This window comes from Archocentrus centrarchus, chromosome 1 (assembly GCF_007364275.1).
Source record: "Archocentrus centrarchus isolate MPI-CPG fArcCen1 chromosome 1, fArcCen1, whole genome shotgun sequence".
NCBI classification, from domain to species: Eukaryota; Metazoa; Chordata; class Actinopteri; order Cichliformes; family Cichlidae; genus Archocentrus; species Archocentrus centrarchus.
The window spans coordinates 21,859,695-21,878,079 of NC_044346.1; the positions used below are offsets into that span (position 1 = coordinate 21,859,695).

The 18,385-nt window shown below is 39.6% G+C and overlaps 3 protein-coding genes and 1 long non-coding RNA gene across 4 annotated transcripts; 1 reads left to right on the forward strand and 3 right to left on the reverse strand.

Moving 5' to 3' along the window:
- On the reverse strand, positions 1-3,223 carry LOC115787964 (uncharacterized). Its single transcript, XM_030740785.1, has 7 exons — positions 3,168-3,223; positions 2,741-2,843; positions 2,462-2,624; positions 2,145-2,248; positions 1,074-1,218; positions 848-974; positions 1-413 (listed from the first exon to the last, which is right to left on the reverse strand). The coding sequence occupies exons 2-7, from the start codon at positions 2,839-2,841 to the stop codon at positions 118-120; spliced, it is 936 nt and encodes a 311-aa protein (XP_030596645.1). The 5' UTR covers positions 2,842-2,843; positions 3,168-3,223; the 3' UTR covers positions 1-117.
- Positions 3,224-4,087, reverse strand: LOC115787969 (uncharacterized). The gene is made up of 3 exons (XR_004020557.1): positions 4,040-4,087; positions 3,819-3,887; positions 3,224-3,373 (listed from the first exon to the last, which is right to left on the reverse strand). It is a non-coding gene; the product is annotated as an uncharacterized LOC115787969 (long non-coding RNA).
- Positions 4,088-4,985: 898 nt separating this feature from the next.
- On the reverse strand, positions 4,986-7,450 carry LOC115778096 (uncharacterized). Its single transcript, XM_030726124.1, has 4 exons — positions 7,001-7,450; positions 5,649-5,866; positions 5,244-5,457; positions 4,986-5,069 (listed from the first exon to the last, which is right to left on the reverse strand). The coding sequence occupies exons 1-4, from the start codon at positions 7,136-7,138 to the stop codon at positions 4,986-4,988; spliced, it is 654 nt and encodes a 217-aa protein (XP_030581984.1). The 5' UTR covers positions 7,139-7,450.
- Positions 7,451-15,580: 8,130 nt separating this feature from the next.
- Positions 15,581-17,795, forward strand: LOC115795872 (uncharacterized). The gene is made up of 4 exons (XM_030752397.1): positions 15,581-15,969; positions 16,980-17,126; positions 17,312-17,373; positions 17,518-17,795. The coding sequence occupies exons 1-4, from the start codon at positions 15,597-15,599 to the stop codon at positions 17,635-17,637; spliced, it is 702 nt and encodes a 233-aa protein (XP_030608257.1). The 5' UTR covers positions 15,581-15,596; the 3' UTR covers positions 17,638-17,795.
- Positions 17,796-18,385: the final 590 nt, after the last annotated feature.

An 18,385-nucleotide genomic window follows, 5' to 3' on the forward strand; every position in this document is an offset into this window, starting at 1 on the left:
ACTGCTTTTATAACACTTAAAAAATTGAAAACAGCAAGTTGTCTCCTGAAAATTACAAAAGAATAAAACAATTTGAAATGTCACAGTAACTTGGTTGTCTTACATTAGACTGAGTGGTTACACCCTGTCAAAAGTTTGCCCGAGGCATATGGCTTGAGTCAGGATGTTTTTGAATTCACTGTATGTTTTCAGGTGAGCTGAGGGGAATGTGACTGTTCGGCTGCAGGCGCTTACAGTTGGAAAACAAACAGTGTGTTGTGTGTCACAGTCATGGTGGAATTCCATAGTTATCACAAAGTCCTTTTTTTCACTTGGCAGAACAGGCTTGTGCCGTTGTCCAGTCATCCACTGCATGATGCGTCCTACGGTCAAACCTTCTGGAGTGATGCTGTTGTTGCTGGGGTCCTCTTTTTCTTAATAAGGAGATTAACACAATGTTAGTCTGAATTGAAAGTAATTCATTTTAGTTATCAAAATTGATAAAATCACTTATAAAAACAATATACACAAATGGTATTGAACTTTGACAAACAGTGGATAAATCAAAGTATAGAGTACACAAAGATATGAATAAAAGCAGCATTCGCTGTGACTAAGATGATTAGTTGAGGCAATTGTTCAGACACCTGCTGTTATTGTCATTAAAACTATGCAAGTCATCCATGTGTAAACAGTTCATGCCTAGTTTTATGAAACTGTTATCCTTGTCACAATATGACATTTAATTAATTTTAAATATCAATGTCAAGTTTCCAGAAATGCTTAGCTTTCATGGGTTGTATAGGTTGAAGAAATTAACCATTTACACTGCATAACCTCCTAATTACCCTTTATTGCTAAAACATACCAGAATCCTCAATTTCTTGGAGGTAGTCCTGGAGAAAGTTCATAATCTTCACTTCTTTCTGGTGCTTGGCAGAACCAGTCTCACTAAAGACAGGGCGCCTCCTCTCCAGGAGAAAGGTAGCATCCACCTTTAAGAAGGAGGAAGTGCATTTCAGTGCATTTGACATTGTAATTGTTGCATAAAATATTCTTTGACAATTAAAAGCAGTCTAAAACTAAGAATATACCTCATCATCTTCCCCTGGAACAAACAGTGGTAGGCAGAGGTCTTCATGGGTCTTCATGATTTTTGGTAGGTCATAAAGCTGAAGGCCTTTTCTGATCTGGTCCAGCATTGGGATGAGTCTCACAGTGGAGTGAAGTACAACAGTTCTAATGGGGTCCCATTAATCAGGAGACTAAACATTAATGGTAAACCTGTTACATGTACAGGGGGGGAAAAAAACGAAACTGCTACATATAAAGAAGTTTAACAACCCAGTTTTGCATTAAACCAATGGATTACATGTTACATCCATGTTTTAGATCAAACAAGTAGCCTAAAGTACATCCAGAAAGTATTCACAGCACTCCCTTTTTTCCACATTTTATGTTTCCAAGTTATATTAAAGTAATTTTCTCTACACATTCTACAAATACCCTGTTATGTCAATGCTGAAAAAACATTTTAGACATTTTAGCTAATTTATAAATAAGACAAAGCAAGAAATCATATTTACATAAGTATTCGCAGCTTTTGCTTCATGCTTTGTTGATCCACCTTTGGCAGCAACTCCAGCCTCAAGTCTTTCTGAATCTGATACCACCTGTTTAGCTCTCCTGTCTTTAGGCAGTTTGGTTTATTCTTCTCTGCAGTTCTTCTCCAGCTCCATCAGGTTGGATGGTAGATGTCTGTGCAGCCATTTTCAGATCTCTCCATAAATGTTCAGAGTCTGGACTCTGGCTTAGCCACTGCAGAACATTCACATTTGAGACCTTGACCGCTAAGTTGTAAAAACATCTCAAAGATGATGGAAACAGCTCAATTTTGAGCTGGCAAAGGCTGTGAATACTTACATTAATGGGATTTCTTGGTTTTCTATTGTGAAAAACTCAAAATGTTTACACATTGTCATAATGACTTATTTGTGTGTTGAATTTGAGAAAAGAGATTAACACAATTTGGAAAAAGGCCATAACATAAAATGTGGAAAAAGTGAAGCGCTGTGAATACTTTCTGAATGCATGGTAATTCAAGTCACAAATTCTTGTAGAATACGTGCTTGCCCTAATGAAAACCTACAACGTTACCAAAATACCTTATCATGGCATCTCTTCTTTCCATAGACACGATTCCAGTGTAGCCACAGGTCACAATATCGTCAACCAGGTCACTGATCTTGTCATCATCTGTGCTGTTTATCTGAAAACAAAGTGGATGTCAAGTGAAATGAAGTTGCATTGCATCACCATTTTCTGCAACAGTGGTTCCCAATCCTACTCCTTAGCCCCCCCCCCCCCCCCCCCCCTGTCCTGGAAGCCACTGCTCTACAGGCAACAAACCCAAAGAGTAATTGTGCAAGTCATATCATAATAAGATTAATGCAATTACAGACTTTGATCAAATTTTATTTACCCTCTCAATAAGCTGTGATAGTTCAAAATCTGTTACATCACTGGCAGACACTTGTATACTGTCAGAATCACCAGAGCAGAGATATCTGAAGCACCAGTCGCGCAAGAAGTTGGGGCAAGGTCCGCCTTGTGCAAGGCTAGCTGCCATGATCTCTCCCACACTCCTAACCAAAACAAAACATTGCATTTAAACTGCAATATTTACAATGATATAAAAGAGCTTTAAGTAGTGTAGGAATTATGCTAAAAGAAAATACAGAAGAGGAATTTCACTATGCACCTGAAGAAGTTTGAGTCCAAACTGTTGAGACAATAAACAGGATTCTTCCCTTTCTTATCTGACCCTCCAACAAAGAGTCTGTTTTCGACCTCTGCCAGCATTTCTGCAAAACAGAAAAATACAGAAAATATGAAAGGTCACGTTTGTCTCTCTCTTTAACAATTACCATTTAAACACACTACACCGCCAGAGGCCCCCTGTTGACAATGCGTCAACTGGGTCTGATTTGACAAATATGGACAAACAGGATTGAGATGAATTATCTACGCATCAGTCAAAACAAAATTCTTGGAATTATATCCAGTATGCAGATAACCAAGAACACAAAGGTAGGGAATTATCGTTTATCCTGCACATGGCCTTGTAAGAATTTAATGACCACATTTGTTCTCTTATCGTGAAATTAAATATAGACAAGCATTTGTACCTGTGAGAAATTCTCTGCTAAGGGCACCAGTATCAATGCCTGCCTCATCGAAGAATGTGACCTTAAGTCTAGATTTGGGTGATGTCTTTTTCTGCCGTTGCCACTGTTGCATGCCTCTGCTGAAGAGGTCAGATCGAGAAACACAGATAGAAAATGTGTTCGTTTCATTAACTTGATGAGTGATCCAATCCAAGATTTCCTCTGTACTGGAATTATAAACAAAAGATAAAAAATAACATAAGACACCAGCATGTACTTCCTGAACGTGTTATTTACTTATTTATTCCTTGTTAAGCATTAAGCATTTGAATAAAAACACAAATTAGATATGGTTTTACTGTCTGTATAATTTTATAGGTGTTATTATTCTGGGTCTTTGTAAGTGTGTGGCATGGCACAGCAATTGCCATAACTGCTATACTGGTGAGATTCTAAGGGGTGAGAACAGGCCTCAAATAAGTCAACATAAGAGCAAAATGTGTCACAAACATACCATGTTTTTGGATTAATAAATTTGTCTGTGATCACACTCCAATACATGACAAAGCTTTTCAACAGCAAAAAGATAAACGATACCGCTGTATCTCTTTGAAGTGTATATTATCCTGATAACATAATTTGCCATCATAACCACTTAATGTACAATATTACCTTTGAAATGTACTGATTTGACCGACTGCTCCTGATCCACTTGACTCGTGACAGTCATTATCTGAAGGTCTGCACACAAAAGAAATAGGCTATTCAAAATATCTTGACATAAACACTCGAATACATATAACATTTTGCAAGGCAATTTCCTCATATGTAATTTGTCAAATGAATGAGGTACACATTTAAAAGGCTACAGTCAGTGAAATCATTAATATTACCTTAATCCACATGTGGCTGCATGGACTTCAATTATGTCAACGTGAAATGCGTTGTTGCACACAGGACACTCTGATGTCTAAAAAACAGAATTCAGGGAGCATATAAATAAAAACTTTAATTATTCCTGAGATTAAGATCTAAATCTACCAAAAAGGCACAAACAATTTTACCTGGTCTGACTGGTTGCAAGTGGAATCTCTGAATTCATCATGTTCTTTGCAACTTTCCTGGGGGAGAAAACAATAATATGCAAGTGTTCAGAGCACAATACAGAAAGACATTTCTTTTTCCAAGATAAATGGCTGTAAAATAAAGCCAAAAAGACTAAGCTTTGACATACCTCTTCAGCAGAACAACTCAAATCTACAAGTTCTGTCTTGCATTCCTTGATGTGCACTGGAAGAATCTGAAGTGGCACCATTTTCTTGCAAGTTGTACACTGGGCTTTGGGCATTTTCTCAAACTCCTTTGCTTCGGGTGGTAGTGGAATTGTATCAAGTTCTTCTTGTAAAGGACAAATGTACAATGTGTATTTTCCACTGCTAGTCACCACTTTTAACTGCTGGCCAGTGTATCCATGTAGATCTGGAGGGATAACAACCAAGTTCCGCCGCCCACTTCAACCTAAAATTGAAAAGGTTACTGACACTAAACCAGTGGTTCTCAAATCCAGGCCTCGTGGCCCGGTGTCCTGCAGATTTTAGATGTGTCTCTGATCCAACACACCTGAATAAAATGTCTGAATTACCTCCTCAGTATGCACTCAAGTTCTCCAGAGTCCTGCTAATGACTTCTATGTTTGATTCAGGTGTGTTGGCTCAGGGACACATCTAAAATCTGCAGGACACCGGGCCACGAGGCCTGGATTTGAGAATCACTGCACTAAACAAACCTGAATATACAAACTACTCCTATAGAGTAGTTACATTAATCCAATGTATACACCTACATACCTGTGGATTTGTGCAGCATCCAGCCACCACAGATGTTTTCCAGTCTTGGATATACATTCACAAGCAAATCTGAAATCTTAACAGACAAAAGTAAGGTTAAAAGCTTTAGTGCAATGACTTATATTTATGAACTGCTGTCTATGTCATCATGCATACATTAACTAAATCATGCATGAAGATAAAATTTAAGATGGATGTTTTTCACTTTAGACATGACTTGACACAAGGCAGTAAATGAAGTGTAGCATACCTCTGAATGTGTCATGTTTTCAAATATGGTTAGAGAACGTTTTCCAAGGCCAGCAAGCATGAGTGGCAGTTCCTCCTCTCCTTTTGGTGTTTTTTCATATTGTTTTTCAAGAAGAAAGAAATTCACCAAGAAACTCTTCCCAAATTCGTTTGTCCTATATGGTGCAAAGCGCCTTTTTCCTCTTGCCTCTTTTTTAAAAAATCCTGGAAAAGACCTAAAAAGATGGCATAGCCTAGAATTGTTATCTTTTATATTCCATCAGCAAAAAAAAAAAAAAACCTAACTCAGAAGACATCTACATTCTCAAGGATTATGTTTTCTAAAATTTGTTTTACACAATATTTTACATGGTGATGGTCTGAAGCTCCAGAAAATATTCTAAGAGCAATGATCTGTGTATCCTACCGAGCCATTTCTTGTTTCACTGAGAGTCCAGGGCCACTGAGTTGAGCTCTTTGTTGCAGTGCCTGCTGAGGCCTCACTGTGGTCACTGACTGCACTGCCTGACCAACAGCAGCTTCTCCTGTGTTGCCCTGTCTGACTGGCCTTACATTCGGTGGTACGCTGTTACTTAACATCAAAACAAGGTTTTGTGCTGTGTTTATGATCTCTCTTAATTGGACCTGAGTGTGAAAAAAGACAATATTGAATAGCAAAGGCCACAGACATGGTTATTATTCACTATTTTATAGAATGCCTAACTTCTTCTTAAAGTCCAAGCTTGGGGTCATCTATGCCTAACAGCAAGCAAGTCTGGTACAGCAGACAGCAATTGTGTACACCTGACCTCAAGCAAATGGGTGCATACAAATATTAATGATTATTGGCTCGGAAAAAACAACATGTAGTACTCCATCAATTCCATGTAATATAACGTTGGGCTGGGCAGAGATTCAAAATACTTTTTTGCAAAACGTTGCATTTTTAACAACTTAGCCAATCATTAATTTGCAAGATAAAACGATTACATGTTGAATGTTGTCAATCGCTGCATTCTCGCGTCTGTTATTTACGTAAACAGAGGTGTAACACACCGTTGCTAGGGACACCGGCGTTCCTAGCAACGGTGCTCCGCTGACCGATCAGAGGACGACAGAGGAGAAGAGGTTCAAGGAGTAAATATCCAAGATATTGGTCTTATGGGTTATTTATACCGTAATTGGACAGCTTCACAGTAATGGTGATGGTTAAATAAATGAACTGTAACTTTTTAAAAGGGAGGAATGGAAGTTCTGCCTTCCACGCACTGGTGTCCCAGCCCACGTCATCGCGACACAAATGCTCCCCGCAATCCCTAATGTCGATTATGACAGAAAAGACTACATAAATATACACATTAAAACCTACATATAACCCAGATATTATAAATAATGTTATCCACCGGTACGAGGATTGATTTCTCATCAGCTTCATTAAAAAACAAACAAACAAAAAACGTGCACGACCGAGAGGAGGATTAGCATGATCAGATTTATTTATACACTAAATAATGCAAATGATAAAACCATAAAAGTTGCATTTTAATCAACACTGTCTCAAAATAAATATTTTATCATTTGCAGGTCAGTGCTATTTAGCACGAGCCAACTTCTAATGCTAGTAATGCTAGCACTAACTTAGCTCACCGGCATGTTGTTAGCTTACAAATTATAGTCTGCAGTAAGTCTGTAAGTCCAAAAACTGTATATTACTTTAACTAGAACATTTTCTCTTAATATATCTATATAAATACTGGATACACACGTTATTTAGCTTACCTGTGACACGTCACCTGAGCTGGTAGCTCCAAGCGGTCCACTGTCCTCAGCCATCTTTGAATTTGGCGCATGCTGTGTTATAATGGCGGATCGACTACTCCGCCATGGCGGATCGATTACTCCGCCCTGTGACGTCATTTCAACACTTTTCTACTCGTACCCACAAACTTGAATTCGTGTCCACACAGAAGGGAGGTGTTCGTAGTCACAGAAATTAGAGTTGTATTCACAAGACTTTGCACGCACTCGCAGCTTTTGGATTCGTACTCACAGAAAAACAATCCTAATCCGCACAGTTTCACAGACTCACACTTTTCTACTCATACCCACAAACTTGAATTCGTGTCCACACAGAAGGGAGAAGTTCATAGTCAAAGAAATCAGAGTTGTATTCACAAGACTAATCCTAATCCACACAGTTTCTCAATTACGAATACGAATATTAGAACTGTGCACACACCTTTTTGACAGTTATCTTACTCCATAGGAATGGCCTGCCCGATCTGAACCCGAATGGTGTTTTGTTATTGGACTTCTGTGCAAACCACAGTTTGTCCATAACAAACACCATGTTCGAACATAAGGATGTCCATAAGTGCACATGGCACCAGGACACCCTAGGTCACAGGTCGATGATCGATTTTTGTAATCATATCATCAGATCTGCGGCCGTATGTTCTGGACACTCGGGTGAAGAGAGGAGCTGAGCTGTCAACTGAACACCACCTGGTGGTGAGTTGGATCAGGTGGCGGGGGAAGATGCTGGACAGACCTGGCACACCTAAACGTATTGTGAGGGTGTGCTGGGAACGCCTGGCAGAAGCCCCAGTCCGGGAGATCTTCAACTCCCACCTCCGGCAGAACTTCGACAGCATTCCGAGAGAGGCTGAGGACATTGAGTCCGAATGGACCATGTTCCGCACCTCCATTGTTGAGGCTGCTGCTCAGAGCTGTGGCTGCAAGGTGGTTGGTGCCTGTCGTGGTGGTAACCCCCGAACCAGATGGTGGTCACCGGAGGTGAAGGGAGCCATCAAGCTGAAGAAAGAGTCCTATCGGGCTTGGTTAGCCTGTGGGACTCCGGAGGCAGCTGACAGGTATCGGCAGGCCAAGCGGAATGCAGCTCGGGCAGTGGCCGAAGCAAAAACTCGGGTGTGGGAGGAGTTCGGTGAGGCTATGGAAAAAGACTTTCGGACGGCATTGAAGCGATTCTGGCAAACCATCAGGTGACTCAGGAGGGGAAAGCAGTGCTCCACTCACACGGTTTATAGTGCGGGTGGGGTGCTGCTGATTTCAACTGAGGCTATAGTCGGACGGTGGAAGGAATACTTCGAGGACCTCCTGAATCCCACTGACACGCCTTCTGTAGTGGAAGCAGAGTCTGAGGACGAGGGAGATGACTTGACCATCACTGGGGGTGAGGTCACTGAGGCAGTTAAACAACTCCTTGGTGGCAAGGCCCCTGGGGTGGACGAGATTCGCTCTGAGTTCCTGAAGGCTCTGGATGTTGTAGGGCTGTCTTGGTTGACACGCCTCTGCAACATCGCGTGGAGATCTGGGGCAGTGCCAATGGATTGGCAGACCGGGGTGGTGGTCCCCATCTTTAAGAAGGGAGACTGGAGGGTGTGCTCCAACTTTCGGGTGATCACACTCCTCAGCCTCCCTAGTAAGGTCTATGCCAGGGTGCTAGAAAGGAGGGTCCGTCCGTTAGTCGAACCTCGGATCCAGGAGGAACAATGCGGTTTTCGACCTGGTCGCGGAACGCTGGACCAGCTCTTTATCCTCTCAAGGATATTTGAGTGTGCGTGGGAGTTTGCCCAACCAGTCTACATGTGCTTTGTGGACTTGGAGAAGGCATTCGACCGTGTCCCTCGGGGTGTCCTTTGGGAGGTTCTGCGGGAGTATGGGGTGTCTGGCCCGTTGTTGCGGGCCATTCAGTCTTTGTACAACCGCAGTGAGAGCTTGGTCCGTATAGCCGGTAATAAGTCGGATTCGTTTCCTGTGGGTGTTGGACTCCGTCAGGGCTGCCCTTTGTCACCGATTCTGTTCATAATTTTTATGGACAGAATTTCTAGGCGTAGCCAGGTGGTGAAAGGCTTCTTCCTTGGTGGCCTCAGAGTCTCATCTCTGCTTTTTGTGGATGATGCGGTTCTGTTGGCTTCATCAGGGGGTGGCCTCCAGCTTGCAGTGGAACGGTTCGCAGCCAAGTGTGAAGCGGCCGGCATGAGAATCAGCACCTCTAAGTCTGAGGCCATGGTCCTCAGCCGGAAAAAGGTGGAGTGCCCTCTCCGGCTCAGGAACGAGTTCTTGCCCCAAGTGGAGGAGTTCAAGTATCTCGGGGTCTTGTTCACGAGTGATGGGAGAAGAGAGCGGGAGATCGACAGACGGATCGGGGCTGCTTCTGCAGTGATGCGGATGCTGCACTGGTCTGTCATGGTGAAGAGAGAGCTTAGTGTAAAAGCGAAGCTCTCGATTGACCGGTCGATCTACGTTCCTACCCTCACCTATGGTCACGAGCTTTGGGTAGTGACCGAAAGAATAAGATCGCGAATACAAGCGGCAGAAATGAGTTTCCTTCGAAGGGTGGCTGGCCTCTCCCTTAGAGATAAGGTGAGGAGTGCTGCCATCCGGGAGGGGCTCAGAGTAGAGCCGCTGCTCCTCCACATCGAAAGGAGCCAGTTGAGGTGGCTCGGGCATCTGATTAGGATGCCTCCTGGGAGCCTCTTGGGTGAGGTGTTCCAGGCATGTCCCACCGGGAGGAGGCCCCGTGGTAGACCCAGGACACGCTGGAGGGATTATATCTCTCGGCTTGCCTGGGAACGCCTTGGGGTCCCTCCGGATGAGCTGGAGGAGGTGGCTGGGGAGAGGGAAGCCTGGGCTTCTTTGCTCAGGGTCCTGCCCCCGCGACCCGGCCCTGGATAAGCGGGAGAGAATGGATGGATGGATGATGAATGTGCTTTCAGTCAGTTTGTAAATCCAATTCCTAATTTTCATCTTATGAAAAATAATGCCTGTCTTATGACCTGCTGATCACAAACATCACTGATTCTGATGAGGGACTCAACTATTGTGCACATACACATACAGTAATGTAACAAAGCTCTTGCTTTGTAAACATTCTGGTGAGTCATGCACACATAAGTTATCTGTGCAGTTTGTTATGACAAACTATTCACAGCAAAAAAATCTGATGCTACCTTAGTCTGTATATGTTTAATGGATAAAGGAGGTGAATAACTACATTGATTTGTATGCCACCACAATAGATTTGAAATGAAACAATCAAGATTCTGTTTTGTACTTCAATGTCATTAAAAACAAAAATATAAAAAGTAAAATGTTAATTTTTATTAATACTTTATGTTTTTTTAAAGACTTTTCCTCCCTTAGAATGTGTCATGGCCGGGGAGGAAACGGACGAGGAAGGACCAACATGAAGGACTCCAGAAGCAAACATAACTTAAAAGGGGATTTATTTCAACGGGGAAACACAAATACAAAAACCTTGGAAGGGAGGCACAGGGAGACGAAGGGCAGGCACAGGGAACACAGGAACATGCGGGCACAAAACATCAACGACGCGACAAGGAACACATGAAAACTGAGGGCTTAAATACACAATGGGTAATCAGGGCAAGAGGAAACAGCAGGGAACAACAGGTGAGGCAAATGAAACTAATTACACAGGGGAAGCAAAGCTAAACACAAAGCACAAGGAAATCACACTGGCAAGAATAAAACAGGAAGTGAACAACCAAGGAACACGCAGACGAGTCACAACACTGGGAACATGACAAACATACAGGGAGGACAAACTCAGGAAATAAACTATTAACACAAAACGCTGGGCCAACGGCCCAGGACATGACAGAATGCTTTACAAGTCCTGGAATGCACAGCTCAGCTTTGCTCAGTGACCAAACTGACATCAGCTGATTTTTATGGCCATTACAGAGTATTCTTTTCTTGACTGTCAGAAAGTACTGGGTTGCTTTTGTTTACAGTCATTGTCCATCTGAGCCATTCTATAAAAGATCAATGAAATCTGAATAAAGCTTGAATCTTCATGGCTAAAACAAATAACCTATTACTGAAATGCAGGTCAAAATTAGACCTTTCATATGTTATAATTTTGCTTGAAAAACTACTCAGCCCACAATGTTATATGATCCTTAAAGGAGTTCCACAAATTGCACTTTATGATGTTTTCATCCCTGAATCATCAGAAAACACCCAGGGTACTCTCTTCTCTGCTTTGTAAATTCATAGACAACGAACTGATGCAGATTTGCTATTGAAACTATCACATATCCCACAGAACTGATGCTCAAAGTTGGCTGTAAAACAAACCAACAAAAATTTAATTCTCGTTTCTAGTCATTTTTGACCAGGGATAAGAATTCACTCATAATAACTGTTTTTACTGAATTTTCAACAACAGATCCATTTAGAATTTATATGACCTATCTGACATTTATAAGTGGATGATACATTACTTATACTTTAATTAATGTTTTCAGAGAGCAGGAAGAGTTTTTTTTTTTTTAGGATTTACAACACCCATTTTTGGAGAAAAACATCTGTTATAACAGAACATAATTTTCTGTTTTATTTAAAACATGAAACATAACAGCTTTAATGATTTGACTGTATTCTATTCAAAGTAAAAATGCAAAGAATGTCTTGGAACTCTTGGGATTTATAACTTTTAAACACTTTCCTTACTGCTGGATCATAAAAAAAAAAAAAAAAAAAAAAAAAAATCCTCTACCCTCCTCTACCATCTATAATTATCAGCATTACTTCAACATTAATTACCACTTAGAAGACACACTGTAAAATAAATTTCTTTGAAACTGCTAACTAGTCTGTTCATTCAAATCAATGGTAGGAAATCTTGCATGTGTGTTTCCAAGACTTACTGAAATGGCAGTTCTGGTGCCTTTATAATTTTATAATGAACACCCCTCACCCACCACACCCCACTACCAACAACCTTTGAGCTCTGTTGAATAAATTTCAATTTGCTGATTAATACTCTGTCCCCATGGCCAGATTTGTCAACTGGCAATTAACTTACATGAAACACTGAACTCCTATAGCCTTCCTGGGGTGCTTATTGGGTGCCCTGGGCTGGGTCCCATGAGCTAAGGTCTGACTACCAGCTGTTGGCTCCCAAGACCTGGCTTCATGTTCAAACCCCAGTAACCCTGTCCCAGACAGCTAACCATGTCCCTTAATCTTCTCTTCTTCTTTTCTGAATACAAGTGGATACAAGCAGTGGAAATGAGCAGGGTTTCTGGGCTCTCCCTTAGAGATATTCATTCAGGAGAGGCTCAGAATAGACCCATGCTGGCCCATGTGGTCTGGGCCAACAGACAACCTAATGTAGCTCAAATTGCCCAAAACGTTAATGCTGATTTTGACTGAAAGGTGTCAGAATACACAGTATATCACAATTTGTTGAGTATGGGGCTGCACAACAGTCAGGGTGCTCATGCTGACCTCTGTCCATCACTGAAAGCGCCAACAATGGGCAAATGATCATCAGAATGGGAACACAGAGCAAAGGAAGAAGGTGGCCTGCAGGCCTGATGAATCATATTTTCTTTTACATCATGTGAATGTCCAGGTGTGTGCGTTGTTTACCTGGAGAACACCTGGAACTAGGCTGCACTATGGGAAGAAGGCAAGCTGGCAGAGGCCGTGTGATGCTTTGGGCAATAGTCTGTTAGAAAACCTTGGGTCCTGCCATCCATGTGGATGTTACTTTGATATATACCATCTATCTAAGCATTGTTGCAGACCATGTACACCCTTTCATGGAAATAATGTCCCCTGATGGCTGTGGACTCTTTCAGCAGGATAATGTACCCTACCACAAAGCAAAAATGGTTCAGGAATGGTTTGAGAAACACAACAACAAGTTGAGGTGTTGACTTGGCTTCCCAATTCCCCAGATCTCAAACAAATCGAGCATCTGTGCGTTGTGCTGGAAAAACAAGTCCAATCCATAGAGGCCCCACCTCACAACTTACAGGACTTAAAAGATCTGTTGGTGCCAGATACCACAGCACACCTTCAGGGGTCTAGTGGAGACCAAGCCATGATGGGTCAGGGCTGTTTTGGTAGCAAAAGGGGGGCCAACACAATATGAGGCATGATGTTATGCTTGATTTCACATTTTCAAGTTTCTAAATTGTCACAGTTTCTTGTGTGCTATCATCAGTGCACAAGAAGCGCTGACCTCGATATCTGTTTTTCAGCTTCCAGTGAGCTCCTTCATGAGACTTTCTGGATGCTACTTTTTGTGTCTCATCTGGTCTCTCCTCTCTTTTGATTTTTTACTGTCAGAAGACAAGTAACTCCTTAACATTTCATTTGTCTGGACAGTTTAATAAGTTTAAATAAGTTTATTTCTGTGATCATTTGACCATCCCTGTTAATTTAAGCTTTTGTTTCTGAAGTGTAGATATTTTCAGTATTTTTCTAATTATTATGTTACAGTTTTAATCATTTATAAAGGAAAATCATGAAAATTATTAGGGATGCATACCACTGTATATGACTGGTACTATAAATCCCTGTACAGGCAAAGCAACTTCAAAACCACCTAAAAACAATTTTGTTCATAGCAAAACATTTTGTTCCAGTTTGCCTCATTATTCATTAAACTGATCAGCAACATTTCACAGTTCTTTTATTTCTGTTAGCAACTTATGATGGGTGTTTTCAAGCAGTTTCTTGCTTTTGTCTGTTGGCCATCAGCTATAACCTTTCACCAGTAGAGGGAAAGATCATACCTCATTAACAACAGATTAATAAAACTTAGAGCTGACTGCTCTAAGGTTCAGAGCTTTTCTTAGGTTAGAACAGCTTTTCCTACAGAGAATATAACTGAAAATGCAAAAAAAAAAAAAAAAAACAGCTTTAAGGACATATCACAAAAAATAATTTAAAAAAATCGTTTCATTGTTTGTTTATTTAAGGATGGCTCAGCCACACAGTCCACAGGAAGTTACACAATACAGAGCTGATAATAAAGTCAGCCTTAACAAATCTTATGTTCCGTGAAACTCGCAGGAAACCCACAATGACATCCACCCATCATACAACTGCACACATGAACCTAACAAAAAAATATATGTTCAGAACAGAGGCAAAAGCAAACCACATTGTGTTAAAGCATACATAAACCAGAATTCAGTTGCTCTGCAGCTCCTGGTTATACTTGCAGTTAATTTGTACACATGTTACGCCTTTATTGTTACAGCAAACTTATAAGCTACTGGATTTCAAAAAGTGTCTTTCATGACAGCACTTATGTCAGCCTTGCACCTCTTCCTCATGCTGGTCACCAGCTTGGTCACACACTGCTGCTGGATGGTATCCCATTCTTCAACCAGCAATCATCCATTCCAATAAACAACACCAAATAAGAGTCAAATAATTGGCAAGTTTTTCATGGGCACATCTCACATACTCAACTCTGCTGCTCAGCCTACAAATGCATGTTCCTTACAAATGTGGCACCATTTAAAGGCAAATGAGCAGGCTTTCCAGAAGTATAAGATTATTTGCCAAGAAACATTGTTACAACAAAGAAACAATAAAATGAACCAAACACAAATTTCTTTGCTTTTTGTGCTAATTTTATATTATGTTAACATGGGATAAGCTCCATGCCATGGATGGATGGATGGATGGATGGATGGATTGATGGATGGATTGACTGTGTGATGTCTGATCCCATTAAAGTGATAAGCAGGTGAAAATAAGATTGACAGTTTTGTCAGTATATCTTAGCAACAAACATATTGGCAAAATGATAATCTGAGTGGATATTTTGTTTAAAAAATGTAAAGATTAATTTGTACTTTAGATTAGGTATTTCACAATAACAACAATGAAATGTTCCCTCCAGCAGAGATGTTAATAACCAAAACAAAAAGCATAATGTTTAACCCCAAGCTCTCCTGAACAGCTATAATGAAACCCCAGTTGACTTCAAATTCCATTGATTTCAGATATATTTATATAATATTTCTGTATGACTGGAAAGTTTTCTATCTATCATGACTATAGTTGTGTTTAAAATGGTTTTAACCAAAACTTTCTATAAATTCTATTACTTGCGAATTTTAATTTGCAGTGTGTTTCATTTTTTGTTTATTTTTAGAAACTTGTTTTTCTATCAGTATCAAAACATCACTTGGTATTGCACCTACAGAAAACAACCACAAAGAAAATGTTCCATTCAGCAGCCAATCACAGCTTGCATTGCCTTTAATGGAACAATCTGCATTGATCATGACATCTGTCGGTAGGATGTGTTGCTTCTTCTAACTCCAGGTTATCATTACACATGGACGGGCTGCATGTTTTTCTGGTTGCTCTTTTAGGTAAATCTTCTAAACATTTTGAAGATAAAATCAGATTTGGTCCCATTTTGACAGTGAAATAATGCATTAATGTGCTTTTTTGTGTTTTTAACATTTGTAAAGTTGTGCACATGTGTTCATGCTTTCATTTTTTGTGTTTGTGTCTTCCAGGGACTTTGTCTTTCACTCAAGATTTAACCAAAAGATCACTGATAGAGATGACAGTCAAACCAGGAGAAAATATCACTCTTTACTGTGACTGTAAATCATCAGTTGGAGTATACGTAGTGTGGTACAGGTTCTCACATGAGAACCACCCTTCGCTTATCCTGAAAACCTGGTCTGATGGGAAAAATGTTGTATCAGGTTCAACTGATAATGTTTACAGACAGATTCTGAATCCAGTTCCTAATTTTCATCTCATAAAGAATGATTCCTCACAATCATATGACCTGCTGATCACAAACATAACTGATTTGGATGAGGGCTTCTACTACTGTGGAACTCAACAGCCCAAGGTTGAAGATAAAGAAAAGATTACTCGTGAATATGAATACAGATTTGGTAACATCACAACGAGGATCTCATTTCGTAAGTATTGTGCCATGAGTCATGCATAAATTATGTGTACACTTAGTTTAACCATTTGAGAAACTAATAAATGTATATGTGATCCTAAATTATTGTGTAATTCTTTAATCAATAATGTAGGTAAATGATGTGGTGTTCTGTATGACACTGAAATAAATGTAAATTTAAACATTCCAGATGAGAGGAATTACAGCCGTTTTGATGCATTATTGTACCTTTACAAAAAATAGTCACATAGAAAATGACTACCAAAAGTCTGGAACCCGGAGACACCACTAAATGCAGAGCGTCCTCCCTTAAAACTGCAGTGCCATGTCTTTGCTGCAGCTTCACTCTTCAGCAAGAAAACTGCATGCTCAATAGAAATCTGGTGATTGATATGAACACTGCAGAGTTTTTTCTTTTTTGTTTAGTGATCAAATTGTACCACTTAGCCTTGGTAATATTCCTTGAGTCATTGTCTGTACTGTGATGCTCTCCCCAATCTTTCTTTCTTGCATTTGGCTAAATCTGACAACAAAGTGTGAACTTAATAGAATAGAATAGAATAGAATAGAATGCCTTTATTGTCATTATACAGGATGTACAATGAGATTGGAGGGCCACTCCTGTTCAGTGCCATGTAACAGAAATCAAACTCTCTAAAATGAAAATAGAAATATTATAAAAATATTATAATCTAGTATAATCAATGTGATCAGAGCTGTCCTTGATGATGTTCCTGGCTGTACATGTCACAATTATTCATCATTCTGGTGCAGTTTGGTCTGATAGATTTGTTTTGGTTTTACAGCCTCAGTTTGACTTACATTGAAATCTCATTTGAATAAATGCTGTGGATACAGTCAATTCCCAAAGGCACACTTAAAATCCTCTGCAAACCTTTTATCTAACTAATTTAGAAAGAACGCACACATCCACACTATTCCATGAAACTAAATTTGAGATTTTTGTTGAATTATAGTTGCCCAAAAGTATTTCCTCAGTGATATACTTTTGTTTTTTAATAGAATCAGAATCCAGTGAGAATCCACAAGATTGTGAGAATACGCAGGATTATGGTGTGTGCTGGACACTGCTGTACTCTCTGTGTCCAGCTTTTGCAGTCGTCTCATCTCTTCTTTCCTTTCTTTTGATTTATCACTGCAAAAAGACAGGTAACCCCTCCATGTTTCATTTGTCCAGTTCTTTTTTCTTGAACCAGTTCTTATTTATTTACCAGTTTTTTTGTGATTATTTCACCATCACTCTTAATTAGAATTTTTGTTTTTATGACAATATAATTTTACTATAATGACTTGCATAAATTGCTTTCTTTAATGTATTGTATTCTATTTTGTAGCTATGGACCCTCAGTCTGACGAGAAAAAATATGTCAACAGAGATCAGACAAGAAGAAATCAGGTCATTAATGGCTTTGATCAGTTTTCCTATGGTGTCTTTGTATTACAGCTACCATTTATTTTTGCATGTTGATGATCACAAAAATTAAATTTATTATATTACACAAAAACATGTTGATAATTCTAAATAAATATGAAACCTTAGGATGAAGATGTGTGTTACGCTGCACTGGAAATCCGTCAGGCATCACAGAGACCAAAGAAGAGGACAGCCCAGAGTTCAGACTTCAGCACCTACTCTGCCATCAATACTTGTAGCATGTAATGACCCCAGGAGTGCAACAGGCTTTACAATGAATTCATTAGTGGTAATACTTGCATGGTTCAATGTTTTCTTCCTATTTAAGTGCTATGAGTAAGTGATTTGTTGTCTTCCACAGAAATTACAATGCTTTGATATTTAGAAATTAATAAATAGTTTATTTGTTTCCACAACTTTTAAAACTGCAGCTTAATTCTACAGCCTGTAACTTAGAGATATTTCTCTTTAGACCTTTATTGTTTTTACATGTGCAGTGTAACACGTCTGTTAATTAAAGATCCCTTACTCTAATTGCTTGTGATTGCTTTTCATTTTCCTTTACTGATTATGTATGATTTGGAAAAATTGTGTATGATTTGCCTGCCATTAAAAATGTTATACATTTCTTTCCGATACTTCACATATTATGTGTATTTTTTGTAGCTAATGTTTTTCATTACACATTTCAGCTTCAGGTTTAAATTTCTGATTGAACTCAAATATTTCAAAATGAATTATTGTCTGAAGCAAGACCCAAAAGCTATTTTATCTTCACAGGATAGTAGCACTCCATCATACTATTATATTGTGTTAATTTTTGACTGACTTTTGCTTTAACTGTTCCAATATACACATGCTCATATACACACAGAGTTTGCTAGTTACATGTACATGTTTTATTTAGTGAAAATACAAACTAAATGTAATTGTGTTTTATTACAGTTACTAAGAAAAAGTGTGTTTGTAGATTACATTTGCTAATGTAAAACTT